Source organism: Pygoscelis adeliae, unplaced genomic scaffold (genome assembly GCF_000699105.1).
Source record: "Pygoscelis adeliae isolate BGI_AS28 unplaced genomic scaffold, ASM69910v1 Scaffold27, whole genome shotgun sequence".
Lineage (NCBI taxonomy): Eukaryota > Metazoa > Chordata > Aves > Sphenisciformes > Spheniscidae > Pygoscelis > Pygoscelis adeliae.
Window position 1 is genome coordinate 6,097,224 of NW_008825410.1, and position 12,183 is coordinate 6,109,406.

At 40.6% G+C, this 12,183-nt stretch overlaps 1 protein-coding gene across 1 annotated transcript in view; it reads left to right on the forward strand.

Moving 5' to 3' along the window:
* The window catches only part of LOC103922411 (macrophage mannose receptor 1-like), a 66,002-nt gene that overhangs the window by 20,248 nt on the left and 33,571 nt on the right, over positions 1-12,183 (forward strand). Inside the window, exons 7-8 of the mRNA XM_009330550.1 lie at positions 2,188-2,370; positions 6,225-6,382. Coding sequence (XP_009328825.1) covers positions 2,188-2,370; positions 6,225-6,382 — 341 coding nt within the window. The remainder of the gene's footprint in view (positions 1-2,187; positions 2,371-6,224; positions 6,383-12,183) is intronic.

Genomic DNA, 12,183 nt, shown 5'->3' on the forward strand with positions numbered 1-12,183 from the left:
CTGCCCCATAGACTTGTGTGTGTCTGAGTGGTGTAGCAGGTCACTAACCATTTCCCCTTGGATTATGGGGCTTCATTCTGCTCCCCATCCCTGTCTTCCAGCTCAGGGGGCTGGGTACCTGGAGAACAACTGGTCTTACTATTAAAGACAGAGGCAAAGAAGGCATCAAGTACCTCAGCCTTTTCCTCACCCTTTGTCACTATGTTTCCCTCTGCATCAAATAAAGGATGGAGATTCTCCTTAGCCCTCCGTTTGTTGCTAATTTATTTATAGAAACATTTTTTATTGTCTTTTGTGGCAGTAGCCTGATTAAGTTCTGGTTGGTCTTTGGCCCTTCTACTTTTCTCCCTGCATAACCTCACGACATCCTTGTAGTCTTCCTGAGTTGCCTGCCCCTTCTTCCAAGGGTCATAAACTCTCCTTTTTTTCCTGAGTTCCAGCCAAAGCTCTCTGTTCAGCCAGGCCAGTGGTCTTCCCTGCTGGCTCGTCTTTTGGCACATGGGCATGGCCTGCTCCTGCACCTTGAAGATTTTCCTTCTTGAGAATGTCCAGCCTTCCTGGATTCCTTTGCCCTTCAGGACTGCCTCCCAAGGGACTCTGTCAACCAGTCTCCTGAACAGGCCAAAGTCTGCCCTCTGGAAGTCCAAGGTGGCAGTGCTGCCAACCCCCCTCCTTACTTCAAGAATTGAAAACTCTATCATTTCGTGATTGATATGCCCAAGATGGCCTCCAACCATCACATCACCCACAAGTCCTTCTCTGTTTGCAAACAAGTTCGCAAACAATTTCAAAGCAATTCTCTGCCTGTTATAGCAAAGCACTGTAAAATGCATATGCTCAGAGCTGAGACCAGACATAGGACAAATTAGGCAGCTGTCTGGAGCATCAGACTAACCTCTACAACAGCATGTGCCACCTCTGTCCTCTCTCATTTCTCCCAACACGACCACGTACATTCGGTTTGTTTTTCTGGGGTTTCCTCACTCTCTATTCCAGTTCTTCCTTTCCTGTGGCAGGATCAACAGGGCTCTGAACAAGCACTGAGCCCCTTGTCCTGGGGTGACAAAATTCATTTTTACTTAAACTTTGTGAGAACATGCTTGCACTTTTTTGCAGGTTTGCAAACAGCAGACTATGTTTATAGCTGTGCTAGAAATCTGTGTTGTGACACTACGTACCTACTAATCATCAGCGTATTCCAGTTGAAACAGGATACGTGCTTGCAACCTGGGCCTAACTGATCATGACCTTGGATGCCTACTTAAATATTTCCATAGAATATACCCCACAGTCATACACAAACACATTGCTTCTCCTTCCCTGACATACACAAGTTTTTTTTGGCAACAGAATTTCTGCAAACGTGCTGTCTCTATATACTCTATATATTGGTGTTTGCTAAACCCATCTGCTGATTGATTATAAATAAAGTGCTGCAAGAATTATAATTTGTTTCGACAACAGCAATATTCTGTTTATTATATATTCGGGTGGCACTCCTCCCAAGGCTGAATTGTTTGCTGAACAGCAATGTGGTTGTTGGCATTACTCTGATACTGTTCTGTTGAACTTTTAAAAGCAAGTTTTAAGCATAAATCATTTACTTTGACAGCATAATTTTCTCAATGAAGCTTTTAAAAAGGATTCCTAAAAGCAGTATTCTTATTGGAGTTCTCTTGTGATCCTGTAGAACCAGTTATTTTTTCTTTGCTAGTCTAGCAAATGGGGCTAATCCATAAAATGCCTAAGGTTTGGGGAAAAAAATTACTCTCATAAATATGTTTTGTAAGCCCAGGTTCTTAACATATAGCTATACATGATGGAGGAGGAAGAGAAACGCTGACATGAGTGTAGAAAAATGATAAAGCACAGCTCTGCAGACCTTACCTTTTAGTATGTATGTATGCATATAAAAGTCAAAACTGTGTTTTATGGTAGTTTTTAATTCTACCTTTTCACAAGATGCAAGCACTTGTTTGCAACTGTAGTGTTCTTTAAAAAAAATCTGGAAGTTTCAACTTTTAATCATGCATGCAGATTATTATCCCTGTATGTATTTTTCAGCTCTGCTGTTCTTCATGAAGAAAATATATAATTAATTTGTTTGTTAAATCTTTTCTTATGTGATTTTCAGTCTTTAGTTAAAAATAGAATTCTGAAACTCTTCATGGTAATTTTTCTTTTCAGAGACTAATGTGCCTATTAGATGTCCTGACCAATGGATGTCATATGCTGGTCACTGTTACATAATTCACAGGGACCCCAAAATATGGAAAGATGCCGTAACATCTTGCAGGAAAGAGGACGGGGATCTGGCGAGCATCCATAATGTTGAAGAGTACAGCTTTGTTATTTCTCAGCTTGGGTACCGTGAGTATTTTTTTACAATAACATATATATTTATAGTAAGAAAATAAAGAGTTTTGAATATGTCTTACCTGTTAATAAAAGGAGAGGCTGTTTAAAAAAAAACAATTGTCCTGATCACAGGGTGCAGAAGGAGTTAAATTTTAAATTTAAAAAACTTTGGAAGAAGAAAAACACAGTAAGAGCACGAAAACCAAACGACCTGTACTGTCACAGAAAAGCTGTGGTCAATGTGAATTGCATCAGCCCCAAACTTATTTCTTTGTGTCTGCTTCTACCTCCTTTTATACAGATTAAAACAATTTTCAACCTTTTCAGAAGCTGGAAGGATTTTTACTATTGGTCTGCAAAGACAGATGAGGGGAAGCAAATTCCGTTGGTCAAAGACAGTTTGGGAAGATCTGTGTCCTATTACCAGCACTGCCATGTCCTTATTTTTCAAGTCATGCTGCTTGTGTTTCTGCTGAAAACAGAAGCTCTCTGTCCCAGTATGTGATTCAGATGTGCCCCAAATCAAATATGGTACTTAGGTGCTCGGTTTCTGAGCACACACTTGAGTTTTTGCAAGGCAAGTTAGGCTACAGATGCTGTGTGTTCATTAGGGGAGATGCAACCATGCTGACGCTGAGGCAATTTTGTGGTTGCTATTGCTTTACATGAACCTGATTTTGCATGTAAGATCTGTTACTGCTTTTTGATGGGAGGAGCATGTTCACACCTATGTATGCTTCTTCACAGTAACCGATCCTATGTGTGCTTTTAGTGCCAGTTAAGTGTGAGTTAGTTTATCCTTCACTGAAAGTGCAGTAAGCTGCCTTGAGCTGCAGTGTAACAGCAATCTTGGAGTGGCAATCATAAAATAGCTGATATGCTTTAGTTTGTATGCTAGCCAACTCCATGGCAAGTTGTGCTTGTCCTCACATTCCTGAAAGAGTGATTTGTTGTTCTTTCATGAACAATGTGAAACTTTTACTCTTTCAAAGGAGATTATTAGGAAAGGTGGGACCTCTTGATGAGACATTAAGACATTTGAAAGAAGTTAGGGTCTAAAGGAAATTAGTTGTATTTTCACCTTACTCCTTGGAAGTAGATTATTTCATAGTTTAATGCCTTCTCCAAAGACCTTTCCTGAACTGACTGTGCTGCACTGTTTTTGTAAAAGTGAATGTTTCTGAAAGGCAAATAGTCCTGAAGGAAACCAGGCTTCTCACATATGGCACACTCACTGTAACAGACTATTTTGAAAGCATTCTTTTCAGAGGAGTAAAATTGGAACAACTAAAGAAGCCTTTTAAGGCAGTTTATGACAGTATCCGATTACCCTTGCTCACCACTGAGATGAGAACACCATGTATTGCAGTGCCTAGAGAATCTTGTCTGCATCAGAACTCTGTTGCAATAAGTGCTGTACAGAAAGAACAAAAGTTTATCTTTGTGCCAAACAATTCACAGTCCCATGATAAAACAAAGGAAGGGGTACAGTGAGATGGATATTGTCATAGTAGCTGAGCTTTTGTTGGCATCACCCACAAAGGAGAACTTTAGAGAGGAACATGAAGAAGAGTAAAGAAGTGCATTCTGCATGTTTACACAGGAGTCCAGCATGTGATGTGGCACAAACATGTCCCAGTGCATGTCTGAGAGAGTGGGAAACAGCTTATTTACGAGTGGCTGGGAAAAAAAATCTTGGTACTTAGTTACCCAGATTTAAAGATGATTGCAAAACCCTGTGATAGCATTTCTTCTTCAGAGGAGAAAATGTTATGTAGGAATGGCTCTTGGCCATTTCTGATTTGCATATCTTATTTAGATGACTTTGCTGTAATCATTTTGATAAAGAATGCTGTTTATTGTTCGTATTACCATGGTGTGAGCCCACCACAGTTGGAGCTCTGGCCATGGATGAGGCCTCTGCTGTGCTAGGTGCTCAATAAACACAGACAGAAAGATTTTACCAGGTAACTAAACAAAAAAGAAATTAGATAGCATGGATGGTGGTAGCTAAGGAGGGAATGAGAGCACGATGGGCAGTGGAATTGGAACAAGTTTCAATTTTGGTAGCATTGGAGAGTTTAAAGGAGGGTGCTGAGATGTGATGTTGGGGGACTTCTGAACATGAAGAGCAGTCTGGAAGAAGAGGTGCCTGTCAAACTCAAACGTTTGAAAATGGAGCCTGATGTCCTGTGAATCTGAGCCCTTCTTATTGGGGGAGAGATTGTAAGGACAGTATGGATGAGCTATGAGGGCTGACCATACTTAAGTATAATAAAGATGGGAGAGACAAGGGAGGGGAAGAGAAAGGAGAGAGAGTTGATTCCATTGAAGTAACAGGGTGGGAGGGTGATTTTTGCAGCAGCTTGGTTGGTCAAAATGGGAAGCCTCCGTGTTCCTTTAACTAGCAGATGGGAGAAATGTCACAGGAGAGTTTTAAGTTGTGGGGGTATCTAGGAAAACCTCCATCTGGAATGTGTTAATCAGAAAGGATTGCTCTGGGGGCAATGACTTGTAACTGTTTTACAGGCACTTCTGTTGCTAGTGACAGCAGCAACAGAAAAGAAACAGTTCCAGTTCCATTGAGAGACCCACTCCCGCAGCTGATGTCTTTTTGGGTGGGCTCACAATCCCATTTTTAATTTCCATGGGTGATTTCATTGTCAGGTTGACTGTGGTCAGTCTGGATGGAGGATGTTAGAGGAAGACTTACGGAGGAAGGCAAGAACTATGATAACAAACTGAACAGGAAAAACCTCTGAGTGCTATAGATAGGCTGTAGAAATGCAAGGTCATAAGTGGTGGCAAAAAGTGTTAAAAAGTAGTCTCCCTATCATTTGTGAAAAATACTCATAATGAGTAAGTTCTAGCAACCAAGTAGTTCATACTCTGCTTGGAAAGACTGCTATCTAAGGAAAGGACTGTGCATGTAGTTGGTCAGTGTGATCTGAGTCATAGTGCTGTGGACGAAAGGATACACCTGCTGCCTTTAGCATGCGCTGGATGACAGACTATAAATAAATAAATAAATAATAATTACAAAAATTCCCATTGCACTGAGCAGAGTCATAAAATCAGTTCTAGAGAGGAATACCCTTTGGTAATGATGGAGTTCAGACTGATTATAAATGCCCAAAATTTTAATCCTCCTTATTCAAACAGTTTATTCAGAACAAAACTAGGTATGAACTTTATAGTAGCAATGTGTTAGAGTGGAGTATTTTAAGCACAGGCGAATAAACCTCTAAGAAACTGCTGTAAAGTAACATCCTTGATCAGCCCTGCACTTTCCTTCCAGCCAAAAACTAGCAGTTAACTCCATTAACTGTAAACTGAAAAAAGTCCAACAACTACACGAATTTCATTTTGCTCTGAAATAAAACAAAGTATAGGAACACATGTAATGGGAAAACTTGCAAGTACTCTGGTTGTCAGCTCTAAAAGACAATGCTGGGTGTCTGAGCATTAGAAAAGAGGCACTTCTATCTTCACTATACTAAAGGTACAAGGAAAAGGGGAAGTAGCATTTTAGTTAGGTGTTTATTCATATCTTGTTACAAGAGTTTTGAGCTGGAAAAAAAGAATGAACCTAGTTCTGTTGCAACATAATTCAACAAAGAGAGTATTTTGGCTGTTTTATACAAAGTTAAACACTCTTATTGTATTGCCACTAGAGCGAGTGGCCTTTCCTAATGACTGGAGTGGATATATGAGGAACAGTCTGCCCTCTTTATGAAACAAGGAGCCTTAATTTCCTGTGACTGCCTTTTAAACTTCCTGACAATAAATTATTTTGTGTTCCACAAAGATAAAACTTCACATCATATAAAAGGACCGTTATCAACCTTGTTAATCGTATGTTTTAGAGCCAGCTGATGAGCTGTGGATTGGGTTGAATGACCTCAAGGTTCAGATGTATTTTGAATGGAGTGATGGGACACCTGTCACCTACACCAAGTGGCTTCGTGGAGAACCCACTCATGCAAACAACAGGCAAGAGGACTGTGTTGTTATGAAGGGAAAGGTAAAGTCATGTAGCTATTAACATAATTATCTTATCATTTCATTTATCGTTTGGGCTTTTTTCTATGCAAGAGCACAAAAGTAAGGGGTATTACTGTTTGAAGCAGCCTATTTTAGAGTCTTATAGGTGTTACCTTTTTGAGGAAGGATTCCTGTTCAAGGTTGCCAGAAAGTTTTTTTTGTTATCTTCCCTGAGAAGCAGGCAAGTGGTGGCTTTCCTTGAAGGCAACTGACCCCCAAGATCCATATTTCTGGATTTCAGTTTGTGCATGTGGGCTTTTCTGGAGAAACTTTTAATTACTCTATGGAGCACATGAACATGTAAATGCTTTTCTTCAGGAAGCTACGAAGACATTTTCAATATGTTTGGATTTTTTCTGCTTTGACTGAATATGGGATATACAGCTACTTTAAAAAATTGCACTAGCAATTTTTAATGATGTTAGAGAGAAATACTATCTTTAAAAGAAAATAAAAGCCTTCATTTTCTTTTTCTGGGCAAAGTTATAAATCTCGAGTCTAGGTGGATTAGATGTTATGCTTGTATCTGCACTGCACATGAAGAGCTGTGAGAAAAGTGGTTAGCAGTGGCATTAGTGGAAGCCTTTACTGAGTGACTGTATATCTACAATTAAAAGGCTGCTTTGAAAAGGTTGCCTTTTGGAATATGGCAATGACTGATGACCTAGGTGTACTACAGGAACTGAGATAATACCTGGTATAAAAGTCAGTCTGCATGTGATGTTGCAAAATGGTATTTTTCCTCTTTATGATAATTAAAAATATTAAACTTATCACCTTCTTTAGGGTTTACCTGTTTTATCAGGAGGGAAAAAAGTATTTACCCTTACCAAAGGCATGTTCTTATTTTGCAGAATTAAAACTTGAGGGTTGTATTTTTGGTGAGCGCACTTATAAATTGAAGAGGAGAACTAAAATTTTTTTCCTAATTGGCCTGAACACTATACAGAGCTTGCCTCATAGGGCAAGCCCGCACTCAAGCCCCAGTAGGCCTAGTTTTCTAACTTGTTTCACTTAGGTGCAATCATCAACAGCAACAGTGGCATGTATGCACACAGCTGGTTCATGTGTTGCCATCGTTCTGGTGCACAAACACTCAAGTTCAGAAATTGAGATTGAGTGCAGCAGGAGAGGGCTGAGCCAGCTCTGCAGCAGGAGGAAGATGTAGGGGACATAGAGGAGTTAGCAGTGCGGCACTAGAAGAAGGTGAAAAAGGGACCACATCATCAGTTCTAGGAAGGAATGAGGAAGAGAACTAGAACAGCATCCTTGGGAGAGCAAAACCACAGTAGTATCCATGGAAGAGGAAAGCCTGTGTAGGGTTTAGCATATTAACCTCCCAAAACTGAGCAGAGCTATGTGCGTTTGAGGAGGTGTTCTCTGGCTGGGCCACAGTTCAGATCTACAGTTTCATTACTGTGTGAATTCAGCAGGGAGAAGGAACTTCATGGGCAGTCAGATGTGTCCGGAAGGTTAGAATTTGATGTGTGTTTTAGTGAAGAATTTTGCACTGGTCAGAAGCATGGGTAAGATGATAATTTTTAAAAAATTCTTCTCCATTGTATTAGTGGACATGCTCTGGTGAGAAGAGTGTAAATGTGTATTTCTTCCATAGCAACCAGGCCATGGTGCATATGGTAGTTGAACAAATGGATTTTTAAGGGCCTGAGGATTTTTGTGCTCCATTGTCAGTGCAGCAGTTATGCCAATGCTGGTTGAGGATGTAGTAGACATTTTGTCTAACTTACAGAATTATAGAATCAGACAGTGGAAGGAAGCTGAATGTTTAAACATGAGGGTCAGTCAATTGAGGTTGTAAATGGCAGTTGTTTCAAGAACTTTTATACTGGTCAAGGCTGGAGAACTTGCTCAGGAACAGGAGGTTTAACTACCCTCTTCTGTTGGTGGGAACTTTGGGGTTTTAAGGCATTGTACATGGAAGTATTGGTGCAGGAAGTATTAGAGGAGGTTAGGGGCTGACAAGCATTTCATAATTTGGCTAGTACTTTAAAAAAAGTACTAAGACTGCTCTTGATATTCATAGTTCCTTGATGCAATCTTTTTTTAAATTTATCTTTTTTTTACAGTTTTTTTGAACATATAGGGCAGCTTAAATGCATTGGTAAAGCCATGATTTTTATCAGAATGACTTGACTGCCTTCAAACCAAGAGTTTCAAGAAAAACTTGAAAGCAGCAGAATTTGTTTTGTGGCTCTCTGAGGATCTGGATGGCATTTTCTGGCCAAGTGTTATAGAATTTTGGGGAACTTGAATTCAGGTTAAAAATCCCTATTTGTGTACAGAAGGTGAGATCCACTAGATTCTAATTTTCTGCAAACCTAAGGAAATCACTTTTTGTGATAGTTTGTGATAGTTTGAATTCTAGCACCTCTTGCATTTCTCTAGGAAAGAGACAGCTTCCTCAGTTTCTGTTGCAAGATTAGAGGAAATCTTGCAACAGAACAACAAAACAACACATCTGGTTAATTCCATAAGACTTTAGGAGAAAGGCGAGGCAGGGAGAGATTACAACTAGACCTAGCAGTATCCTCTGGTGTAGGGCAGGAACAGCAAGATCTGGAGTAAATTCATGCCACTCCGCAATGCCAAGCCCTGAACGAACCACTGTCAGTCTACCTAATGCTTTTCCCCCCTCCATGTGGCCATTCATTGAAGCGTACTGGATAAGGAAATGGATGGAAAAATAGGAGTCATTCCTATTTATGTCCTCACCCTCACTTTGTATGGTCAGTAAAGTCCTGAAGTATATGCCCAGACTGAACCACTGGAACACACAAGCAGTTCAATTACAAGGAGGCAAGAATAGTTACAGATATATGCAGTGGCATGTGATTGCTTGTACGTGTCTAGGCAGCTCTGTTGATAGAAGATGACCTAAGATTATAAAAGGGATCTAACATTTGGTTGGGTATTGAAATAAAATTAATTCAATGGCTAGGGTCTTAAAGCATTAAGATTTGGACTCACCGGTCATGTCATGTGTGCCATGCTAAAAGTGGCAGCATTCAGTGCAGCCAGATAACCCATGATCATTCTTCAGAAGTAGAGTTTCTGATGGTAGGCTGGCACGCTTCATACTATGATCAAGAACCAGCTGAAAATACCGGTTCAGGCTGCTGGGCCTTGACTTTGGGAAGGGAGGAAGCAGAAGACTCCGTCCTCTGGTAGACCAAGTCTTCTCTTTCTTCACCTAACACAGTGTCTGTCAGTACAGAAGGATCTTAGGGCCCTCCAGCACTGAATATGTATTAAATGAGACTTGTATCTGAGCCCCAGAGGCCCTTTTAATTCCAACAGCAATAGATAGATATGTTTATGGCTGTAGCTATAAATAAAAGTAGTAGCCTGCTGTTCCATTCTGCTGCTTTAGAAGAGCTGTCATCCTGTCACTTGTATCAGTGCTCAAAAGCAATACGGAAAACGTGATGTGGGTTTTGGCTGAAGAAATAAAGGGGGTTTTGATTTGTAAAAGAGAAATCTGAAAAAAAGCAAAAGTCTTCAAGTATACATAGCTTGTTACAGAGGTTGCAATCAATTCTTCCAATTATTTATTTAGTAAAAAAGCAGAATGGGCTACTTATGGTGGGTTTTTTTGTGTGGTTAAGAACAGGTTTGCTGTAAGCCAGCAGGGATATTTGAAATAAATTACTTCCTCTCTCACTTTGAGGGATTGAAATAGAGGATGTTTTGAGGTCTTCCAACTAAATATTTCTTTGGTTCTCAGAGAGTGTGAACTGTTATAGAAGTGTTCCATACCCATTGCTTTATGTGGCTGGTCTCTCTGCTGCTCATATATGTAGCAGCAGATAATTAGCCTTCAAGGATAATGAAAAAAAAGGAAGCACCAGGGATCAACAAGGATCATCTCCTTCCTAACAGGTGGGGAGCCACAAGCCAAGCGTAATAGCCCAGCTTGCAGGGACAGAGTCAGTCCAGCCAGAGCCTGTCCCACTGTCCCTAGCAAGGGAGCAGGGCAGGTGGGGTAGGCAGCTGATGGCAGACCAGAGCCCATGTCCAGGATGATGAGGCGGATCCAAAGTCAAGCCAAGTAGCTGAGTCAGGATCAGGTCTGGAGAGAGTAACCAGGGTCAGAGACTATCCAGTGGTTGCAGGGCAAGTCCATAGTGACAAGGCAAGTCCAAGATCAAGCCAGAAAGACAGTCCAAAGGTCAGGGTCTGCATCAACAAGGCCCATAGCCAGGTACAGACGTTGCTGGAGCTGGAGACAAGCACTTCTGTTACGGCACGGACAGGAATTGAAGGCCCAGGTCTGAGCTTAAGTGGACCCCCAGGGCCCATGGGCAGGCAGGTGAGTGGAGGCCCCAAGTGAAGATGGTCGGGGCCATTTAGGTCTATTGGTGCCCTCAGGCCACTAACAGAAAGTTAGAAACAAATTATGACAGTAAGGCATGCAACAATGCCATCAAAAAGGACTTCTGTTTATAACATGCTTGTTCATTGTGTTATGATTTTGGCTATTTTTCATTGAATTTGGTGGTCATACATGCAGTGTTATTTGAGCTCCTCCTTCATTACATTGTTTTTACTTTTAATTTTAATTTGACTCTGTACCTTTTGGACAGTGATGCAAATTAATGTGATACAAATTTGCTACGATTCAAAGAAGCTACCATTTGTCCAGTTTAACATTTTGAAAGGGGAGCTGTTGACGTATGCTATGCTTTAGTTTTTCTACCATTCTTTTTGATGGGAATACTCTTTTGCTTTCTATACCAAGTAGTAAGGCAGACTAGTAATTATTTCTTTCAAGGCTAAATTTTAAGTGCTTGATGCTTGCCATCAGACAAGGTTTTCCCTTGGGTTCAAAAGTCAGTAATTTCTATTGTGAGAGTTATAGATTAAAAAAAACACAACACATTTTAGCTATATACAGGCTTTTCATATATGTGGCTTTTGTGTAGAAAGCTAATTTTATTGTGGGTTCTGCTGAACTCTTTCAAAATACTTATCTATTAAATAGTTGATCATAGTAGGAGAAGTAACTGCAGATTCCATGGAAGTTGCACTAGCCAGTATCTCTTGGGATCAGCCATCAACTGACCAAAGCATAATTATAATTTGACTTTCCCTGTTTTTTGTTGAGGTTTGTCTACCTATGTAGACAGATATGGTTCCATATATGGGCAGATTATTTTGGGTTGTTCACTCCTTGGCTGAAGTCATCTGAATCCATCATTTATTTTTATGGAATAAAATCTGCCCTTGTCTATGATACCTTGGTTTTAGTTAATGAGGAAGTAGGAGAACAGAGATATATTTGCAAAAGGCAGCTCACAAGACATGGTAGGAAGTCCCTAGAAATTACTGCATGAATTTCACAGTGAAGACACAGTTATGGGAAGGCAGCAAAGGATCTTCCTGCAACTGGAGAGCCAAAGCTTCAGAGTAAGTTTTCCTGTGTTGAAGAAGACTAAAGGTTATGCAGATGGTGCTGATTTCTTCCAAGCTGAGAAGGTCAGGGTTTTCGGTGGTTATCTGAAGTGCCTACCAGCCTAGTGAGACTGAGAAAGTAATGGTAGGAGATGATGAGACAGCCACCAATGGACTTGCCTTGCAGTCAGCATAGGCCAGAGAAGACACAAGCACCAACTGAACATCCTATGGTTCTTCATTGTTGTAGGCAGTAGTGTTGAGCTTTGGGTTTGTTGAGGCTCTTGGGGACTTTGCGTACTGTGGCACAAGGGACTGTGTATTACCCTGATGGTTATTTTACATTGGGGGGGGGGGGGGGGGGAAAAA